This window comes from Nelumbo nucifera, chromosome 1 (assembly GCF_055504915.1).
Source record: "Nelumbo nucifera cultivar China Antique chromosome 1, China Antique-T2T, whole genome shotgun sequence".
Taxonomy (NCBI): Eukaryota; Viridiplantae; Streptophyta; class Magnoliopsida; order Proteales; family Nelumbonaceae; genus Nelumbo; species Nelumbo nucifera.
In genome coordinates this window covers 162159357-162182389 of record NC_142649.1, presented here as the reverse complement: position 1 = coordinate 162182389, position 23033 = coordinate 162159357, and the positions used below count along the sequence as shown (strand labels likewise).

At 39.2% G+C, this 23033-nt stretch overlaps 1 protein-coding gene across 28 annotated transcripts in view; it reads left to right on the top strand.

Moving 5' to 3' along the window:
* Window positions 1-17857, top strand: part of LOC104610075 (uncharacterized) — a 76164-nt gene extending 58307 nt beyond the window's left edge. For 21 of the 28 annotated variants that reach the window (XM_088895032.1, XM_088895023.1, XM_088895019.1 and 18 more), the window contains 2 exons: window positions 13042-13170; window positions 16932-17857. In XM_088895032.1, coding sequence (XP_088751158.1) covers window positions 13042-13170; window positions 16932-17620 — 818 coding nt within the window. In that variant the 3' untranslated portion in view covers window positions 17621-17857. The remainder of the gene's footprint in view (window positions 1-13041; window positions 13171-16931) is intronic. The other 7 variants (XM_088895033.1, XM_088895029.1, XM_088895034.1 and 4 more) reach the window with 2 other exon arrangements.
* Window positions 17858-23033: the final 5176 nt, after the last annotated feature.

Sequence of the window (23033 nt, the reverse complement as noted above, 5' to 3'; positions counted from 1 at the left end):
AAGTCGAGACCAATAGGGTGTTTGAATTTCTGGCTGGCCTGAATTCAGATTATGACATTGTGAGACAGCAGATACTGACAAGAGACAGTGTGACCCTATCTCAAGCCTACTCTCTGGTGCATAGTGAAGAGACTAGGAGAAAGGTTATGATGCAACATCAGCCCTTCCCCCCAGCCCTGGCAGCAGTTAAACCTAAGTCTGGGGGTGATACAAAAAGGGACATGAAGAAGGAAGATAAACGGGACGTAGTACGTGAACATTGCAAGAAACCCAAGCATATGAAAGATGCATGTTGGAAGCTGCATCCTCATTTAGTCCCAGCAAAACTGAGGAATAAAAGGGGTAATGCTCATATGGCTGTGAATACTAATTCTACATCCTCGTCAGGCACAAAAGGCACGCCCATAGATACCTTAGTTGCTATTCGGGCTGCCCTAATACAGTTGGAAAAGGAGGTTGGGAATTCAACTCAGTCATCTCAGTCACCATCAGCCCCTGCCACATCAGCATTTGCTCATTCAGGTACTCGGGCCTCAACTTACCATGCTTCAGCTCCAGGTAACACTGAACATTGTTGGGTAATAGACTCAGGCGCATCTGACCATATGACTAGCTTGCCATCACTGTTCACTACTTATCACTTATCTTCTAGTAGAGATAAAGTATCCATTGCTGATGGCTCTCTTGTTCCCATTTCTGGCAAGGGTGACATCAAGTTATCTGATACTATTTCTTTATCCTCAGTCTTGCATGTTCCTAAACTTGATACTAATTTTCTTTCAGTCAGTAGTATTACAAAACATCAGAATTGTTCAGTAACCTTTTTCCCTGACTGATGTGTTTTTTAGGACTTGGAGACGAGGAAGGTGATTGGGACTGGCCGTGAGACGAATGGGATCTATCTGCTTGGAGAGAGTTCTCATTGGAAAGAGCCTGTGGATAAGAAGTCTTTTGTTTCTCTGTTTGTGAGTCCGGTTATGCTCTGGCATAATCGGTTAGGTCATTTATCTTTTCGGTCTTTGAAGAGTCTGTTTCCTACTTTATTTGAGTCTGTTGAGATGTCAAATTTGAGATGTGAGAGTTGTGAGCTTGCCAAACATTGTAGAATATCTTATTCCTTGAGTAATAAAAGTAGTAATTCTTTTGATATTGTGCATACCGATGTTTGGGGGCCATATCACATCCCTTCTATGGGTGGGTACAGATATTTTCTGTTTTTTGTTGATGATTATACCCATTTTTCTTGGGTCTACCTTATGCGTTCTCGGGATGAGGTTCCCGCTTTGACCCAAAACTTTCATCAGATGATTTTAACCCAGTTTGGGGTCAAAATCAAAGTCCTCCGATCTGATAATGCAAAAGAATACTTTGCCAAGCCACTGGCCTCTTATCTACTCGATCATGGGGTTATACACCAGAGCACTTGTCCTCATACACCATAGCAGAATGGGGCTGCCGAGAGGAAGAATAGGCACATTTTGGAGGTGGCTAGAAGCATTATGTTTACCTCCAATGTGTCTATCCGTTTCTGGGGTGATGCTATCCTCACGGCAGTGTATCTCATTAATCGGGTTCCTTTACGGGTTCTTGATATGAAGCCTCCGTTTACCCTTCTATACCCAGACGAAGAGTTGTTTACTGTTCCTCTTAAAACCTTTGGTTGTACCTGTTTTGTTCAGCTTCTTGGTCCTCATCATTCCAAATTTGACCCTAAGGCCTCCAAATGCATTTTCTCGGTTATGCACAAACTCAAAAGGGTTATTGCTGCTATGATCCTATTTCAGGGAGGAGATTTGTCTCGATGGATGTCACCTTCTTTGAGGAGGCACTCTATTATCCTAGGGTTTCTCCTCAGGGGGAGAGTAGTGAGAATTTGGGTCTTTTTCCTCAGGGGGAGCGCAGTGAGAGTGGGGTTAACTCATCTGAGGTTGTTCCTTTATCCATTCCATTGAGTGATGAAGGCTGTAATGGTGAGGGTTGTCAGAGGGGTCAGGAGTTGAAAGTCTATCACAGGCGATGCAGGCAGGTTGATCTCGGTCATCAGCAGTCCAGGTCAGCCGCAATTCCTTTTGCGAATCCAGATCTAGGTACTACAGTCCCAAGGCCCACTGAGATACCTTCCACTGTTGCTACTTCCCCTCCTTCTGATGACCTTGACCTCCTTATTGCGGTTCGTAAAGGGAAACGGTGTTGCACCACATCCACAACTCACTGTATTTCCCAGTTTCTATCCAATGATCACCTGTCTCCCTCTTACAGGTCCTTTCTCACTTCCATTGCTGATATCCCTATCCCCAAAACAGTGCAAGAAGCCTTATTTGTTCCAGAGTGGAAAGATGCAATGAAAGTTGAAATGGATGCCCTTTTGAAAAATAATACTTGGGAGCTAGTTGACCTACCCAAAGGAAAGAAACCAGTTGGATGTAGATGGGTATTTACTGTGAAACATAATGCTGATGGCTCCATTGAAAGGTACAAAGCCCGGTTGGTTGCAAAAGGGTTTACTCAGACTTATGGTATAGACTACTTGGAGACTTTTGCCCCAGTAGCCAAGATGACCACTAGTCGAGTTCTATTAGCCCTTGCAGCAAGTTACTCTTGGCCCTTGTTCCAGATGGATGTTAAAAATGCCTTTCTGAATGGAGACTTACAGGAAGAGGTCTACATGCAGTTGCCCCCTGGATTCTATGATACAGAGACAGGTAAGAAGGTTTGCCGACTGAATAAGGCATTGTATGGATTAAAGCAGTCACCTAGAGCTTGGTTTGATAGATTCAGACTAGCCCTTGGAAAATTTGGCTATGTACAGGCCCAGTCAGATCATACACTGTTCGTTAAAAGAGTGAACTCTTCTTTGACCTTGCTTGCTGTATATGTTGATGATATTGTAGTGACAAGGAATAATAATAGTGAGATTGAGTCCCTCAAACAGCTCCTTCATCAGGAGTTTGAGGTGAAAGTTCTCGGTGCACTGCGATATTTTTTGGCTATTGAGGTTGCTAGATCTAAACAGGGGATCTTTATCTCTCAAAGGAAATATGTTCTAGATCTTTTGGCGGAAACTGGAAAGTTAGGTGTCAAGCCTGTTGATACACCCATTGAACAGAATCACAAGATCAGTGCAGAGGGTGGAGAGCCTCTTGAAGACAAAGTTATGTTCCAACGGTTGGTTGGAAAGCTCTTATATCTCTGCCTCACACGGCCAGATATCAGTTATGCAGTCAATGTTGTCAGCTAGTACATACATTCCCCTAGAACTATTCATCTTCTTGCAGCTGAGAGAATATTAGCATACTTGAAGAGATGCCCAGGTAGAGGTATACTATTCAAGAACAATAATCACATGAAGGTGGAGGTCTATACAGATGCTGATTGGGTTGGGAGTGCTGATGACAGGAGGTCTACCTCTGGATATTGTACCTTTGTAGGAGGTAACCTTGTCTCCTGGAGGAGTAAGAAACAAAGTGTTGTTTCCCGCTCTAGTGCCAAAGCTGAATACAGGTCAATGGCTAACGGAGTGGCTGAAATCCTATGGCTGAAATCACTACTTGAAGAGTTGGGTATTGATTATGAGAAGCCCTTGATGCTGTATTGTGATAATCAGGCGGCTATTAATATAGATCACAATCCGGTGCAGCATGACAGAACTAAGCATATCGAAGTTGATCGACATTTTGTCAGAGAAAGGGTCTCATCACAAGAAGTGTGTCTCCCGTATATCACCTCCGACATGCAGCTCGTAGATCTTCTCACCAAGGCTGTTCCAAGGAAGAAGTTAGAGGCAGACCCATTCAAGTTGGGAATGACAAATATCTATTCCCAACTAGAGGGGGAGTGTAGAGAACACTGATGTGGGCCCCATGGCTGTGGTCCCCATTGTGTTCGTATGACAGCACATGTAACCTTTGTTAGTTATGTCAGTGTTAGTTGGTAGTTATCTTAGACCGCTTGTTATTTCAGTTTATTATTTGTTTTATTTGCCATGTAAGCATTACGGGCAATTCTGCTCTTTCCTACATTTAGTGCACATAACCTATAAATATTAAGAGAGTGGCGGTGGCTGATTCATTCGATCTGTCCCTCCTTTCAAAACCCTTGTGTACTTTTGCTTTCTTCTCCTTTCTTCTCACTCTTTCTTCTACTTTTCTCAATCTGAAATCTTTTGGAATTCAAGACTGACTGTAGTCTTGATTGACTACTAATTTAATGAATACATTTCACAATTATTGATAAAAAAAAAGACTTGGTGGGCCGGGCTACATGTGGCACACAAGTGTTGGTGAGACCGGGCGAAGAACAACACAGGGCTAAAGGGGAAGCTTGGAAGTCGGTAGTGAAAAACCAAAAGATACGCAAGCCTTTAAAAGAAAATAATTGAAAAATTTTGAATTAACTGAAAATTTAGGGGCCCGAGCTACATTTGCTGCCATGGTTAAAAAGAGGGGTGGACCAGTCAAAGGTTTGGTGCGAGCTGGTCTATCTGAACCAATAGGAGGACAGAATGGTCCAACCAAAGGGTCAAAACCCATTCCACGTGATTGTTTAAGTGAGCACGTGAATCGGGGGCATATGTTGGGGACTATGGATGATAGAAATCGTCTATCTTCTTCTTCGACTAAGACGTTTGGTGGTGTTTCAACTTCGACCAGGCGTACTGAGAAAACCAGAGGTTCTCAATAGTCACTTTCTCGCCCAGTTTCTGAAATACATAGGGAGGTCCAAGCATCACAGGATCGACCAAATCCCAGATACGCAAGAGAATACAATGAGGAGAAGGAGGGCGTTGATGAGGGCTCGGTAGACTGTATTTTGGAAGAACCAGAAGTAGAAGAAGATTCTGATGACTAGTCCAGTATAGGAAGTGTCGAGCCCGAAAAGATGTCAGAGGAAGAAGTGGTAGCAACTCTAAATCATGGCACACTGTTCACAGAAGAAGCAGAAGTATTTTGCAAAGAACAGTCTCTACACCGTGAACCAATCAACAGAGCAAAACACATTCCTAATGTTGGGGGCGAAAACCCTATCCCACACTCAGAAGCTCTACCACCAAGTACTTTTGCCAGACAGGAGATCTGTAAGGAAATATCTGAGACTTTCCAAGAACAAAACAGGGGTATAGTAGAGGGGGACAAACAGGAGGGTGAGGGAAGAGATCACTGTATAACAAAGGAGACAGAAAGGCAAACTCATCAGAATCGAGCCAAGGAGTTAGATGACTCTCACACTTCAATTCAGGACCTGGCAGTCTGCTTTCAATTCTAGAATTCCTATCCTATCCCTGTATAACGTAGGTAACTATGTCCATTCAGTTTATGATACTAATGTTTTCTCCGTGTCCTGTGTGCCAAATATCGATCCCAATTCAGAGGCTCCAACTTGTATAGGAGAGGAAGGGGTAAGAGAGAGTAGCAGAGGTAGGGAGGGTCAGGAGATAGATAGAAAGAGAAGAGGAAGATAAAAAAAATAACAGAATTCTAGAAATCCTTGAGAGCCTGATTTATGAAGTTGAGGAGAAGAAGTCACAGAAAGGAGGGGCAGAGGAGTCTAGTGTAGAAGAAAGTCAGGAGGAAGAAGGTAGAGATGGGGAAACAGGTTAGGAAGAGAGAAATAGAAAGATAGACAAAAGAGAGTTGACTAGTGAGGACTTTGTGGCAGTGTTTGAGCAGAAGTTGGGGTGTAAATTGAAAGATCCAAATGATCTAAAAGTGTTCTTACAAAAAGAGAAAAGTTAAGGCTAAAAGGAGAAAATGAGTGAGGCTAAAAGGCTGTTGAAGGATGTGGAAGGAGATAAAAGCTTTGGTGCCTGAGGGGAAAGGAGAAAGGGAAATAAGTGAGGGTGATAGGGTTAAGGGGTGGAGAATAGAGATAAATGAAGATCATAAGTTGGAATATTAGAGGACTAAGAAGTGCATGGAAGAGAGCAGTGATAAAAGAGGCCATCAAGAAAATAGATCTAGATGTGGTATTGCTGCAGGAAACTAAAAGAGCAGAATTTGACACCAAGTGGGCAAGAAGTGTATGGAAAGGTAGGGAGATTAGTTGGGTGGCCTTACCTTCCTGGGGGTCTGCAGGGGGTGTTGTGACAATGTGGAAGAATGAGGTACTGGTAGGTATGGAGGAATTGATAAGACAATTTTCAGTTTCCTTGAAGTTTAGGCAAGTGGAGGATGGATTTGAATGGGCGTTAACCAACGTGTATGGGCCGAATGACTACAGAGAGAGGAGGAAGTTATGGGATGAAATGGCTGACATAAGGGGATTGTGGGATGGGCCATGGTGCTTGGGAGGTGATTTCAATGTAATCAGATTCTTGGAAGAAACAAATAGTCCTAGGCAGAGATCAACCACGAGTATGAGGAGATTTAATCAATTTATCGATGCCTATGAACTTAAAGAGATCCCATTGTCACATAGGTTTTTTACTTGGTCCAAACTCAATTTTCATTGCCTTGGTACCCAAGAAAAGTGATGCAAACCATCTGAAGGACTACAGGCCGATTAGCTTAGTTAACAACCTATATAAGATCATTACTAAGGTGCTTTCCATTAGAATTAGGAAGGTGCTCCTAGAAATCATAGCAAATAACCAAGGAGCTTTTGTGAAGGGGACATATAACAGATCAGATACTTATAGCAAATGAGAGTTTGGAGGACTTCAAGAAATCCAGGAAAAAAGGGGTGGTTTGCAAATTGGACTTGGAAAAGGCTTATGACTTGGTTGATTGGTCTTTCTTGTTGGAGGTGATGATTAATTTTGGGTTTGGAGATAAATGGTGCACATGGGTGATGGGCTGCATTAGGAATTGCTATTACTCCATCTTGGTGAATGGGACGGTGGTGGACTATTTTCCAGCTTTGAGAGGGATTAGACAAGGAGATCCCCTCTCCCTTTTTTTTGTTTACATTGGTCGCAGAAGTGTTGGGGAAACTAATCTCCAAAGCAGATTCTAGGGACTTAATAAGGGGATGGAGGGTCGGAAGAGAGAACATACCAATCACACACTTGCAATTTGCAGATGACACTGTTCTTTTTTGTGAAGGAGGGGATCTCAATAGGATCAGAAACCTGAAGCTCACTATACAACTTTTGGAGCAAATGTCAAACCTTAAAGTGAATTTTGAGAAAAGTTGTATAGTTGGAGTTAATATGGGGGAAGGGGAGGTATGTGAGTGTGTAGACATTTTGGGGTGTGTAGTATCTAATTGGCCCTTAAATTACCTTGGTTTGCCATTGGGAGATAATCCTCAGAAAGTTGAATTTTGGGTTCCGGTTGTGGAGAGGTTTGAAAAGAGTCTTGCCAATTGGAAGAAAAACTATTTGTCCCTTGGTGGGAGAATCACTCTAATTAGGTCCACACTAGCTAACCTTGCTGCCTATTTTTTGTCAGTCTTTAAGATTCCGGTTAGGGTGGCTAGCAGGTTGCAAAGACTTATGGGAGATTTTCTCTGGGAGTCGGGGGAGGAGAAGAAGGACCATAGGGTTAGGTGGGAGGTGGTGTGTAGGAGTAAGAAGGAGGGAGGTTTGGGAATTGGGAACATAAGGAATAGGAACTTAGCATTGCTGAGGAAATGGTTATGGAGATTTTCATTGAAAAAAGGAAAAACTTTGGCTTAAAATAGTGGGAAGTATTCATGGGGTGGTAGACAATGGATGGGACACTGGGATTCTAGCAAGGACTACAAGAGTATCTCCCTCGAAAGCTATTCAAGCTATTTTGCTCGTGTTCTCTCCTTGGATCAGGTATGACTTGCACTCAGGCAACCTAATTAAATTCTACGAACATGTTTGGGTTGGGGATTCCCCTTTGAAAGATCAGTTTCCAACTCTGTTTGCTATCTCTACCCTTAAAAACGAACTAGTTTCCTCCTTCCTTGTACCTTCTAACTCACCTTCTAGATTTGGTTGGAACCCGAGTTTGAGAAGAGATATTAGGGACACAGAGTTAGGCTGTATTTCAGCCTTATTATCCATCCTTGAAGGGATCTTCCTAGAGCCAACAAAGGCAAGCAATAGAATTTGGACCCTCACTCCTTCAGGTTCCTACACCTGTGCATCTTTCTTTAAGGCCCTAATACAACCTTCTTTTGTTCGACTGTCCTTCCATGTTTAAGAGGTGTGGTGTCAACCTATTCCTCCAAAGGTTGGGAGTTTCTGTTGGGAAGCCTTTCTGGAAAGAGTTAATATAGGAAATTTACTTAAAGAAAAAGATCCATTAGTTGTTTGTATCCTCATTGGTGTGTCCTTTGTAAATTTGATGGTGAGTCTGGCTACCATTTACTAATTACCTGTCTATTTGCTAAAACCATTTGGGAATGGTTTACTTCTTTGTTAGGGTGTAGGTGGACTCCCCCTTTGAATGTGCAGAGCTTATTCACTTCCATGCCCAACTGCCCAACAAAAAGGGCCAAGATCATGTGAAGATGTGTTAGGGCTGCAGTATGTTGGACTGTTTGGGAGGAGAGAAATTCACGGATTTTTTTAGATAAAGAGAGAAGCTTGGAAGTAATATTGGAGATTATTCACATTAAGTGATACATTGGTTGAAAACTTTGGAATTGTTTGCAGATTTTTCAGTTGATGAGATATGCTAAGGAATTGGAAGGAAATTGCAGAATCAACTTCAACTAAGGAAGCATCAAGTCCTTTTGGACCCCTCCACCTCGCGGCTTTATCAAACTGAACTTTGATGGCAGTAGTTTGGGCAATCCAGGGCCCTTCGGAATAGGGGGAGTGATAAGAGATGAGAAAGGGAATCTGTTAGCTATGTATTCTGGTCCAATTGGGGTAGGAGATTCTTTAAGGGCTGAGATACTAGGAGCTCTTGAAGGGTACAAAGGGTCAAAGACATGCATATTAATAAATTGATCATAGAAGGTGATTCTGAAATTGTAGTGAACTGGTTAAAAGAGGACAATTCCAAGCTCTGAAACTACCACAATGAAAAGAGGAAATTTAAGTGGCTAAGGACATTGAAGTTAGTTGTACATGGATAAAGAGAAGTGCAAACTCATTGGCAGATGGTTTAGCTAGGCAAGGGGTGAACAGAAACTCTATTTTTTGGGCTGTTTTGTAATTGATTTACGGTTTGGGTGTACATTGATGTATTAGGGAGTTAAGATTTTTTAGCTCCTTAGCAATGTAATTTCTCAATCTTTAATAAAATTCACTGTTATTGATAAAAAAATCCACATTCTTTGGTTTGCCTAGTTCTTATTGGTCTTCCACAATCTGGTTAGGATAATTAAAAGAATTGAGAAATTATGAGCAGTTTCTTAAGGGAACCTGGGGTATCCAAAAGGGTTGTATTATAGTTGGGTGATGGTGTTTGAAAGCAAGGAGGTTTTGATGTAGAAACTAACTCTGCTTGCTAGGTAAGTGGTTATGGAGATTCTATTTAGACTAAAAATTTATGGCATTAAACAGAACAGAATGGTGAAACAAGTTTCATGTAGTTGATCCATATATGATGATATTGTAGAAGCAAATTTGGCATGCAATCCAACTTAGGGTGCTGGGTCTATCAATAGTGACTCTAGTTTGACCATGGAAATCCATTGGTGAAATCCATCATAGCTTTAGCAAGTTAAATTGTGTGATTATTCATGATGTGTAGAGATAGAATTAGATTCCTGGAAGGTCTTTAGTGAGACACCCCCTGGGAGGTCTGAGCAGCAGTTTTCAATGTTTAGTGGGCTCTACTTTATTTCCCACATGCGATATAACTCTTGGTATCCGAGTTTTATAGTGTTTATTGGAACCTCAGATTGCTACTCTCCCTAACGGTCGACAGTATTTTTAAAAGAATGTGAGGTGCATGCTAGAGGCACGCCCTCAAAGGGAAAAACACCAAGAAGCATATTGTAAAAGCTTGTACATGCATAGGGCATACACCTCATCACCTCTTCTATAAGGATGTGTACAAAAAAGCATACACTTTGTAATGGCTGTAATGGAAGGGGTGTCATGGGCAAGAAATATGAACATTAAGAAAATGGTTATTGAGGGTGATCCAAGATTGGCGATACGGTGGCTGCAGAGAAAAGAGGTAGGGTTATGGTCCTATAGAAATGGGAAAAAAAAATTAGATGGCTGACTAGAGACATGGAGGTGAAGGTTAAATGAGTTAAGAGGGATGCTAATAGTATGGTAGATGAGCTAGCAAATCAAAGGGTGGGGAGAGCTTTTCTTCTAGGCACAATTGTAAATGAAAATGAAGGAGAGAGACAGTAGATGCTATCTCTTGAAAGAATATCATATAAGTTGTACACCTTACATTTCATATCTAGTTGAGGAATTTTATTGGGGGGGGGGTAATTAGTCCAGGATTGAACTCCCCTTTTATTGCTTTGGTCTCTAAAAAGAGAGACGCTGTTCACCCTAGGGACTCTTATAAGTCTGGTGAATAGTCTGTACGAGATTATTGCTGAAGTGTTGTCTCTTAGGATTAAGAAAGTCCTCTCTGCTATTATTACACCAAATCAAAGAGCTTTTGTGACAGGAAGACAGATTGTTGATCAGATTTTAATAACAAATGGAAGTGTAGAAGATTTTAAGAAGTTGGGGAAAAAAAGGAGTGGTTTGTAAACTTGATCTAGAGAGGGCTATGACTTGGTGTATTGGTCTTGTTTGGTTGAGGTGTTGATGAGCTTCGGGTTTGGAGATAGGTGGTACAAGTGGGTCTTAGGGTGTGTTAGAAATTGTCATTATTCTGTGTTGGTTAATAGGACAGCGGTGGACTTCTTTCCAGCTTTGAGGGGTGTATCAAGCAAGGAGATCCCCTTTCTCCTTTATTGTTTACCCTAGTAATTGATGTTTTAGGTAGATTGATTTCAAGATCAAATTCCAAGAATTTAGTAAGAGGTTGGAGAGTGGGTAGAGAGGAGGTTCTAATTACTCACTTGCAATTTGCAGATGACATGATACTCTTTTATGAAGGGGGGATATGAGTTGAATTAGGAACTTGAAGCTTACTGTACAACTTTTTGAACATTTGTCTAATTTGAAAGTGAACTTTGAGAAAAGTTGTATACTTGGAATCAATATGGAGGAGAGGGAGGTAGTCGAGTGTGCAAATATTTTGGGTTGCACGGTGTCCGGTTGGCCTTTGAATAGCTTAGGATTTCCCCTAGGAGATAACCCAAGAAAAGGAAATTTTTGGAATCCGGTTGTGGAAAATTTTGAAAAGAGACTTGCATCTTGGAAGAGGAATTATTTATTTTTTGGGAAAAGAGTTACTTTGATCAAATCCACTTTAGCTAACCTGCCTGTCTATTTTCTGTCAATTTTTAAGATTTCGGAAAAAGGTAGGAAGAAGATTGGAGAAGTTGATGAGGGATTTCCTTTGGAAGCCAGGAGAGGAGAAAAAAGACCATAGGGTGAAATAGGAGCTGGTTTGTAGAAATAAGAAGTTTGGAGGTCTTGGACTTGGAAATATTCAGAAGAGGAATTTGGCTCTACCGGGGAAGTGGTTATTGGAGATTTCCTCTTGAGGAGGAAATGTTGTGGGCTAAGATAGTGAGAAGTATTCATGGGATTGTGGATAATGGATGGGATGCTGGAATTCTGGCTAGGACTACGAGAGCTTCACCATGGAAAGCCATTCAAGCTATTCCACCTCTTTTCTTGCCTTGGATCAAGATGAGCCTATTGCCACTTTTCTAGTCCCATCAAACTCGGCCTCAGAGTTAAATAGAACTTTTTCACTTCTGGGTATCCTTGATAGTGTTTACCTGGATCCTACAAATCCTGTTTGTAGGATCTGGTCTCTTTCGGCCTCTGGCAATTTACTTGTGGCTCCTTTTTTAAAGCCTTAACATAATTCTTCCCTTGGGCTGTCTTTCCCTGTTAAGGAAGTATGGTGTAATCCTATTCCTTCTACGGTTGGGGTTTTTTGTTGGGAATCATCTTTGGAATGAATCAACACTTGTGACTTGCTTCAAAACAAAGGACCTAAAAGTCTCTTGCCTCCTCATTGATGTGTTTTGTGCAAATCTAATGATGAGAATGGCTATCACTTATTAATTTCTTGCCATTTTGCTAATTGTATTTGGGAATGGATCTTTTCCTTGTTTGGTTGTAGTTGGACTGCCCCGCCAAATGTGCGAAGTCTGTTTGCTTCTTCTTTTTTCAGGTGGCCAATGAAAAGGGGGAGAATTATGTAGAGAAGTATTAGGGCTGCAGCATGTTGGACGATTTGGGTAGAAATGAACTAGAGAATTTTTGCTGATAAGGAAAGAGGGGTACAGTCCATCTTGGAGGTGATTCACATCGGAGTGGTGCATTGGCTGAATTCTTTGGAGCTGTTTAATGACTTCTCAAATGATGATTTGTTAGGGAATTGGATGGAGTTGCAAGGTCTACTCCACCCATTGTTTCTTCTGTACATGTTTGGGTCCCTCCTCCTGGTGGGTTTATTAAGTTGAACTTTGATGGGAATAGTGTGGGGAACCTAGGGCCCTTGGTATTGGGGGAAGTCTTAAGGAATGAGGATGGGAATGTGACTGTTCTCTTCTCTAGTTTAATAGGTGAGGGTGGGTGACTCTATTCGGGCTGAGATTATGGCAGCTTTGGAAGGTGTACAAAGGGCCAAGGACTTAAACATTAGGAAACTCATTATAGAGGGAGATTCTAAGTTACGGGTGGGTTGGTTGAAGGAAGAGGCAACTGGCTTTTGGCATTACAGCAATGAAAATTGAAAATTTAAATGGTTGACTAGGGATGTTGAAGTCAAGCTGATTTGGGTCAAAAGAAGTGCAAATTCCTCTGCGGATGGGTTAGCTAAGCAAGGAGTAATTAGGGATGCTTTGTTTTAGGCTCTTGTGTAATTGTTTTGTTTTTCATTTGGTGGGAAGTTAAGAGAGTTTGTCTCCCCCCATCTTGTTGTACCTCTTCTTATTTTTTAATGAAAGCTATTCTGTTATTGATAAAAAAAAAGGTGAAAGTTATTTATAAAAATAGCATATACATTGTATAAGGCATACACTTCATACACCTTACTGGGTACATTTGCTTCATCTGATGCCCAACATTTTGTTTGATAGTAATACAAAATAAAAGTGGAGCACCATTGTGGAGGATTGGTTGCTTTCTTGCACCTACAGGTACAGATTGTTTTTTTCTTGGTTGGTGCTGCAAGGGTTTGGCTGCTGCTTCCCTTTTCTTTTTAATTGGTAACTAACTAACTATAACTTTATTATTATAATGGAAAGAATTTTATGTACAAAATGGTGAAGTGAATATGCTTAACAATCGTAGGGCAGCAAGTTATCAATTTTCCATCTTCCTCATTGTAGTTTCCCAATACAAGTGGTTTCTATTGACACCTTGCCCAGCCAAAGCATCAGTGACACTATATGATAACCTTGTCCATTTAATATATATTACTAAATTCCCTTATCAACATATTCACTTCCTATAGAGTGTATCTATGCTGCCATGTGCCTTGCCTGTTGCCTTTTCCTGCTTTTTCCTTCTTGTTCTTCATTTCATATCTCTACATTGTTCATGAGAAACTTCAGATGCAAGAGGAGGCTTCTCCCTGCATGTGAGATCGTTGTAATTGGGATTGTTCCAAAAAACTACCCCATTTAACATCACAGTGGTAACCTGTATGTTAGGGGTATCACTGCACCTCATGGAAGATGAACGAATTCCTGTGGTTTTGTTGGAATTGTCAACCACTAGAAGAAGACATTTTCAACTATCAGAAGTACAGAGAAGTGAATACCCCTAAATTTCCATAATACAATGTTTAAAATACTCATAAATTCCCTTAATATAATTTCCAAAATACACTAAATATGATGTAGTTTTAGGAGTTGACTTAGGGCAGGAAAAATTTGGAGATTCTCTGTCCCCGATAAGGAGGTGCCCCACCCCAAACCCGCTGCACCACCAGGGACGGGATGAGGATGGGGAGGGAGTGCCTTGCCCCAAACCCGCCCCATTGCCATTCCTACCCAAATTGATCAATCTGAGCTTAATCAATACAATTTGGGTCGGGTTTAGTCAAGCTTGGGTAGGTTGGTCTTGTTTGAAATAATTTATAAATATATTTTTATATAGAAGAAGACATTTTCAACTATCAGAAGTACAGAGAAGTGCAGAGAAGGGAAGAAGAGAAGAATTTTCTTGGTGGTATGGGAATTTCATCCATTGAAGGACTCTTTGGAAATAGTAATGGTGATGTTTTGGCCTTATATTCTGGTCTCAGTGTCTATAGTGATTCTACAAGGGCAGAATTTATGACAGTATTACAAGTAGTGTCACATGGACTCTCCTAAACGGATGAAGTGTCTGTTGGACTTGGACATGAGTCAGACTCTGACACTCCATGGATTCTTGAAGGAAACTTCTATGTGACATTTTTCTTGTTGTCCTTATTCAACATAAATGAACAGCTAATATACACAATGGATCAGAAGGTGAAAATCTCTTGGGCTAAGCAGCTAGGACTTAGGCATATTGAGGTAGAAGGGGACTCAAAGGTGATCATCTCTTGGGCTACAAACAATAGAATTACTCCATGGACCTTCAAACATGTGATTAGGGAAGTGGAAAAGGTTGCAAAGGAGGTAGAGGCTGAATTCAAATGTATCAGGAGTGCAAATGGGCTAGCTGATTTTCTTGCCAAACAAGGGGCACTGAGGCAACAATTGTTTTGGGCTGCACTGCTGCGCTGTAAAGTGGGACAGAAATGTGTACTAGTTTGGGAACATTATTCCCATCTACAAGCTGTAAAACTTTATTTTAAATAAACTCTCTTTTGATTATAAAAAAAACAGCTAATATACACAATGAATGGCATTTTCCCATAAAATGTTAGCTTTGTTAATTACTATTTTCTTTAAAATATTATTGAGAAACAAACAAAATCTTTTATACCATTTTCTATAGGTTTATAATGTTGAAATGCAACAAAATGTACACCATTTTAATAGTTTATACTTTTATGTATATGTTTCTGTGGGTCATTGTTTCATCTTGATAAATCAGACTCAGACATCTCTGTTTTCTGATTCCCATGTTTGTGTCTATGTAGCACTGGAATAGGGCTGAGTTTGTGGAAAGCACCATATTACAATGGTTTGGTGGTGGAGGTGGATTTGAGGGTAGTTTTTGGGCTAGCTAAAGAACAACAGCATGGGTTCTTGGATATATGAGCATTGATTCAGGTTTTTTTTGGGAGAAGATAACTAAATCCATTAAGATCAGAAACAAGGAGGGATGTACAAAGCCTTGTCAGCAAAACAAAAACAAAAGACAAAGCCCACTAAATTGGCAATGTATGAGCACTTTACAAAAAATCCCTTCCTGACCCAGATTTAGCTAGACTGTCAGCCTCTTGATTTAATTCTCTAGGAATCCATCTAAAACTGCACTGTAAGCAAGAGGCAAGCTCCCTGATTTCTAACAGCAGATGGGAGAGCTACCACGGGTCAAGAGTCTGTCCCGAAGCCCTATAACATTCCTTGAATCTCCTTCCACTGCAATGAAACAAAGCTGATGAGACTTGGCGATTCTGAGGCCTTCCAGGAGGGCCCTAGCCTCCGCTTCAGAAGCATCAACAGCCTTGGAAGGGCCACTATAGGCCCAAGTCAATTCTTCATTTGCTCTTCGAATCAGACCTATTCCAGCGTTTGAGCTGTCCTCTGCAGTTCTCCTAAAGCTGCCATCAAAGTTCAGAATGTGCTCACAGTCTTGTCTTGGGGCGATTTTAAGGAATGGCTGAGGGTGAAATGGAGAGGTTGACAATAGGGAAGGCCAATTCATTTCTATGTCATTCCGATTGATACCCTCAAAAACTTTACTATTCACCATCCAGCTGCTAATGTTAGCTAGGATACGATCTCTGATAGTCTCCAAGGAGTAACTCTCATCAAATAATCTCCTGTTTCTTTCCTCCCAGATATTCCACATGATGGCATGAATAATTGCTTTCCAGAAGCAGCTTCCTCTCTTGCCCGAACTCGTCTTTAGCCCTTGCCAAGAGTTGATGAACTCTATAACAGAATTTGGGGGAATCCAGCCGAGCTTGCCCCTAGCTAAGGAGTCGAGAAAGAATTGCCAAAGACTTCTGGCCACAGTACAGTTAATAAAAGGATGTTGAAGGAAAGAACCCATGGAGAAATAAATCAAATTTCTAATTCCTACACCCACTTCAGAATTTTTGGCGATAGGAATATTGGTATTTTTGAGTTTTTATATCTAATTTTCTAGTCGTATGTGTCTTAAGTTTTCTAGAAATCACTGCAGTTCCAAAATTACTATCTATAGTAACTTCCAAACTTAGTATTTATAGTTATTCCCATGTGTTCATTGTAAAATCATGATTTATTATTTCTTGTAATTTTTTATTTCCCTCCATTAAGTTAGTTTTAGTAGGATTATGAAGTTGTTATTTCTTATTTGGAGTTGTATTAGCAATTAGAGTCCTTATTGGAGTGTCTCTCTGGGTTAGCTATGGATTTGCCTTCGTGTAAAGCAAATAGCAATTGATTTGGGCCAGTTTCCTAGTTCAAATTTTCACACGTAAAGGGACATACTAGTTCTGAGATGAGTCTATAAATAGAGTCATTGTAATTGCAATAAAAATGATGTGATACTTGACTCAACCGCAAGAGTTTAGGTGGGTATCTGATTGTCATTTTCTGGCCTTTATGTAACTGTTTAAATCTTCTTGATCTTGTATCTGTGCTTTATTATCACATTTTTCATTTTTTTCTTTGACATCTGGTTTAATAGCACTTTTGACTTTTTGTATAATTTTATCCTTGTTTTCAAGTCCATGAACTTTGCTTGCTTTTGAGATGGGTTCCCATGATGATGATGGTGAGCCTTTCACAAGAGATTTGTGCTGCGTTTCATGTATGTATTTTATCTTCTCCCTACTAATGTGTATCTTATTTATTTTTTGTTTATTTTGTTTTAGATAAGGAGAGAGAAGAGGAACCCACTACAGGTGGAGAAGCATATGGCATTGTTCCTTCTGTTTCCTCGCATTCTTCAGCTGGCTTTCTGTCTTCAGATAGATCTGAACACCCTCCAGCAGAGGAAGCACAAAGGCAACCTTCAGAGGACCTAGTTTGTAAAGAAACGGAGACAAACAATACAGAAATGGAATCCAAACTGGAAGTTGTTCCTTCTGTTTCCTCACATTCTTCAGCTGGCTTTCTGTCTTCAGATAGATCTGAACATCCTCCAGCAGAGGAAACACAAAGGCAACCTTCAGAGGGCCTAGTTTGTAAAGAAACAGAGACAAACAATACAGAAATGGATTCCAAACTGGGAGATAGAAGCATGGAAAAAGCCAGCTTATCAGACAGTGTTTCAAGTTCAGATAAAGATGTATCAGCTGCAAATAAACAAACTACAGTGAGAGCCAGATATAGTTACACTACATCAAAGAGGATGAGAAGTAGTGGGAAAGAGTATTTGAATTCCACATTCTCTGATACAGTAGAATCAACTATTCTGGATTTGGAGGAGCTCGCAAACAAGATAAAGTGGCTTAAAGGACTTTTACAGTCTGGATTTCCATTGTCAAATGCAACGAGGCCTTCATGGAAATATTTTGATAACCGGGAACTTTCACAGAAAGATGATGGTAAAAATACATGAGAGCCAAGAAAATGTAGCTTAGTGGCAAAAGAACTTTCACTTCAGTGGGAATAAAAAATCATATTTGGATGTTCTTCTGGGCAAATGTTTTCTGACTTTGAACAAGGCAAGCAGTACCTATTTGTGGATGAAGCTAAAAACCACACCCTTAAAGTGCCATGTTTAAACCATGGAATCAATTCTAGGGTTGGAGTTGAATGTGCGCTGTTCATCTCCCCCAAACGTTCAGCTTTAAAGTTATTCTGTCGAGTGTCATCATACAGGCTAGAGCAGCAAACTGGTCGGATAGAATTTGAATATTTCGTATATCTAGATCCAAACTTGATTCATTGGTATTTCCATTCCAATTGAATCTATATTAGTCCATTAGATTTAGATGGGTTTTTAGATTGGATTTGAATATAAAAAATCATTAATAAATTAAAATAAAAACGATCAAAATATTATATATCATTAATAAAATAGGGCAAATTTCTTAAATTACCCTTATGGATTAGCTAATTGACCAACTCTACCCTTATTATTTACATATTGTCTTAATATACTTTTAAGTTTTTTGACAATTGTCTAAAACCTCTTTTGCCGTTAACTATCCATCACACTTCGTCACATGTGACATCATGTGACTAATATATTCTTCAAAAATTCTTAAAATACCCTTTATCATCTTTTGCAGTGAATTTTGGGAGCAAATCTTCCTCCTTGGAAAAAGGACGGAAAAGTTTCATATTCCATTTTTGTTTCTTCGGACTCTCTCTTTCCTGGTGTTGTGAATTTATAGTTTTCTGCTTATCTATTCATTGTTTCCCTTCTTTCTTCCATTTGAGCTTCTGCTAGGAGAATTTGAATTTTACGTTCATATTTAGGTGTGAATTTGAGCCGAGTTGAGCTGAATAGTCAGCTATTCGAGCTTGGCTTGCCAAGGTAGTATGAGGCTCGAGCTCGAGCTCAGTTTGATCTAGAACCTTGAGCTCAAGTTTCGCTCGAGCCAAAAGCTCGTAAGCTCGAGCTCGACTTGAGAAAAATGCTTTATACAAATAAAAAAAGTATATATAAAAATATTTTTTATTTGATATTTAAAAAATTAACAATTATAATAATTAGTTATTATTATATATAAAAATAAAAAGATTACATATATAGAATTTTTATTATATATATTATTTTCTATAATTTTATTATTATTATTATATTGTTGTTGTTGTTGTTATTGTTATTGTTCTATAATATGTGTGTATGTATGTATGTAGCTATTCGAGCTCGGCTCACGAGCCTCATGAGCTGAGCTTTTATAGGCTCGAGCTCGGCTCAATTAATAAATGAGCCTGTAAATTGGGCTTGAGCCAAAAGCTCGGTTAAAACCAAACCAAACCAAGCTTTTCACAAGCCGAGCTCGAATAGCTCGTGAAGAACTCAGCTCGTGGCCACCCTTATTCATATCCATGGTGATATGAATGTTGTCCTCTTATTCAAGGTTCAAAATATCGATGCCGGTATGGGCGTATCGGGTGAATCGATACTCATTTTGGTGGTTTTTTTTTTGCCAACTGGTTCAGGGGAGCCGATTTAGGTCTTCGCCACACCCAAAACTAGTCAGACCATCGATACACCCCTTGTAGGGGCATATCGATGGGGTGTCAGAACGATACGTATCGGCCAATACGGGCCGATACGTGTCGATACTTTGAACATTGCTCTTATCCTGTTTCACTCAAAGAAATTGAATGTTGGTTGTACGTAAAGTTTCTCCAAAAAGAAGAAATTGAATGTTGGTTCTTTTGTAGCTTCTTTTTTTATGTAGAGAGAGAACGACAGATATGATTCTTAATGTTTCACTTGTTCTAGCCTAAAAAATACTTGCTCAGACGGTAGGCGCCATAGTCGAGGCTGCTGAGGCTGCGAAGGATGTGCTTGTTGAAGAGACTGGAGAGTTTTGCTGAACTCTCGTCTCACTTGGAAAAGATTATTCCTGTTCTAAAAGAGTTGACCAAGAAAAACATCAATAACCCTGAGATCCTGAATAATGTTGTGGAACTCTGAACCGGGAAATTAAAGCTGCCAAGCAGCTAGTTATTGAGTGCAAAAAACAGTGTTCCATTCAGATCAGATCGGGCAACCCAACAAGATCAGGAGTAAACCGACCATCGAATGCACCTTCCCAGTAGTGCAGAACAAATTACAGTTTTTAAAAATTTTCATCAATTGAGCTTTACTTTAAAAATTTGAGAAATAATGAGGGGAAAATTTGATATTTTACTTTTTTCCATTACTATTTGACGTCGATGTCAATTGTCAGAAAATTTAGGAGTACTTTAAGACAATATCTAAACAGTAAGGACCTAAACCTTAAGGGTAGTTTAAGAAATTTGCCCATAAAATACTTTTTTGAAATCCTTTATTAAAAAGAATAAAAGGTGGCTTTGTTATTCTATACTGAGTAGATCGGATTGACATGGATATGTATTTGATTCTATTCTAAATGAACTGAATTTTGATAAACATAGATATCATTGCCTTACGGTCGAGGTGCAACTCGGGCATGTTGGGTCGGGTTGAACTACAAATCCATTTAGCCTAATCCGAGGTTAAGCCGAAATTTAGGGATGGCAACTTTTCTTGTAAAATCAGGACCCCACCCCGAATTGGACGGGTTTTCCCGATTTTACACGGGGACGGGGCTGGGGCGGGGAAAACTTTTGCCCCGAACTAGGGATAGGACAGGGACGGGTTTTGCATATAATTCCTCGAACCAGCCCTGAACCCGATGATAAATTATTAAAATATGCTTAGGTTTAATATCAATTTCTAAACTGTCTTTAAATTTTTCTAAAATTCCTAAAACCTTTAGAGTCCAATAATTTAATGTTTACAATACCCCTAAATTTCTATAATACAATGTTTAAGATACCCCTAAATTTCCACAATACAATGTTTAAAATACTCATAAATTTTCTTAATATAATTTTCAAATTACCCTAAATATGATGTAGTTTTAGAAGTTGACTTAAGGCGGGGAAAATTCAATGATTCTCTGTCCCCGATAAGGAGGTGCCCCACCCCAAACCCACTCCACCATCAGGGATAGGATGAGGATGGAGAGGGGGTGACCAGCCCCAAAACCGCCCCATTGCCATTCCTACCCAAATTGATCAATCTGACCTTAATCAATACAATTTGGGTCGGGTTTAGTCAAGCTTGGGTAGGTTGGTCTTGTTTGAAATAATTTATAAATATATTTTTATATAGTATCATTGATTGGGATTTATGATTCAGAGTAGAATTGATTGATTATATATATATATATATATATATATATATAACTAAAAAAAGATTTTTTATATAAATATAATATATATGGGTTGGGTCAAGCTTTGACTGAACTCAGACTACTTGGAGCAACAAGTCAAGTACAAACTCAATTTTTTTTTTACTTAACCTAACTTGCACTTGTAGCGTTTTTAGGGGTGTACATTCGGTCTGTTTGGTTCGGTTCGATTCAAATCGATGACCTAATTGACTATTTGATTTGGTCATATCCCTCAACCAAATTGAACAAGAATTTAAAACCAAGCCGAACCAAATCAAATTTAATTCGGTTTGGTTTGTTTTTTTGACAATTTAAAAAAAAAATAAAAGGACTGAGCTAGTAGGAAGAGGGGGAAGGGAAAAATCAAACAAGAGTTAATTTCTAAATACTAATTAGTAATTACTCTTTGGCAGTTTTACTCCTAACCCAACTCGGCAACTCCAGTCTAGTTGTCTTTTGAGTTTCCCACGTACTAGTTACTATTAATTAATAAATACGAATTAATAGTAATTAATTTAAAGTAGTGTTTTTATTTATTATTGATACTAATCAAAATTTTGATTGGACTCAAAACCCAAAGGAGATTTAGGAAAAAGTGTAATATATAAAACAATAATTAAATTAATAAAACATAATAAAATTAATATAAGTAATTAATTATATAAATTACAATTATATATAGTATAGTAGTTCAGTTTGGTAAAATTTTGTAGAAAAACTGAATTAAAATCAAAAACCAAAATTTTAACCCATCAAAAACCGAACTGAATCAATATCCAAATTAACCAATTATTTCGGTTTGATTCGGTTCGGTTTTCGATTTCTGGTCCAAATTGGAACACCCCTACCCAAAACTAAGGCCTTACCTTGATTGGAGTAGCCCTATATAAGGTCCACGTCAGACACTCCTTTCCCTTTCTTCATCCCTTTCTTGCTTTTTCCTTGATAGGTCTCTCCTTCATCTCTTCCCCCATTCTTTCTCTCTCATTAATTCTCTCTCATTCCTCCCTTTTTCCCATTCAACCTTTTCATTAGGCCAGGTGGCAAGGCAAGATCTCTTTCACCACAAGAATTGTATTATGCATGAAAACGAAAGCAGCTACATACATGTACAGGAAACTTCACAAAATATTTTTGTTCTCGTTTCCTTTTTCCCTACTTTTCACAAATTTCCTTCTTCCATTCTAAATTGAGTAATGGTCCTTATTTCTGAGATACATCCCAATTGCCGCTCTGTTTAAGAGATACTTTCCAATGGGCTATTTTTGAAGATACTTCTTCCACTATTTTAGACAGAGATCGAGTTTAGTTGGACATGGGTAACAAAAGCTTTTCCCCTGCTAATAATTGTTTTTCCCATGATAACTTTCGCTTCTTTCAATGCTAGCAATGGTTTTACCCTGTTTTTAACACAGTTAGAGTTTACATTAGAGTTTCAACTTCACTTTGTTTCCCAAGTTTTTCTTTTTTGCGCTTTTAATTCCTTACGTCTTTTTAAAAAAAATTGTGGATTTTTTCCCATTTGTTTGCATTTTTCATAGGGGGTGTTGAGAGATTTCAGAAGTAGAGAAATCGGAAAATGAGAATGGGCCTTGAACAATTTCGAAGAAAACCTTTTGAAAATGGAAAGTGTATATCTGGATTGGAAAAAAAGTCAGCTGAAACAGTATTATATTGATTGTCTGTGTCGGGAGGTTGAAGTAAAAAGTCATCTATAACACCTATAAAAAAGTAACGGTATGTATTTCTCTTTTTCTTTCGTTTTAGGGAAAATTTCAGATTAGTATCCGGGCCTAGTGTTATTTTGGTCTTCGAACTTTAAAACGTGTTAATCTAGTACTTAAACTTTCAAAACGTGCCAATTTAGTACTTACCATTAATCAGTCGTTAAGTGGCATTTGAAAAGACACAAATACCATTCGGGTGTCATCTTATTTTCTTTATCAACCATCCAAATGCCATTCTCCTAAAAAGTCTAAATCATCTCTTTTCTTTTTTCTTCTCTCTTTCTCTAATCTTTGTTCCACACCTGTTAGATGATCAAGAGTCCAACCTATCCAACCAACATCCCAGAAACAATAGTCCATTCGTCCTATCAATCAAATG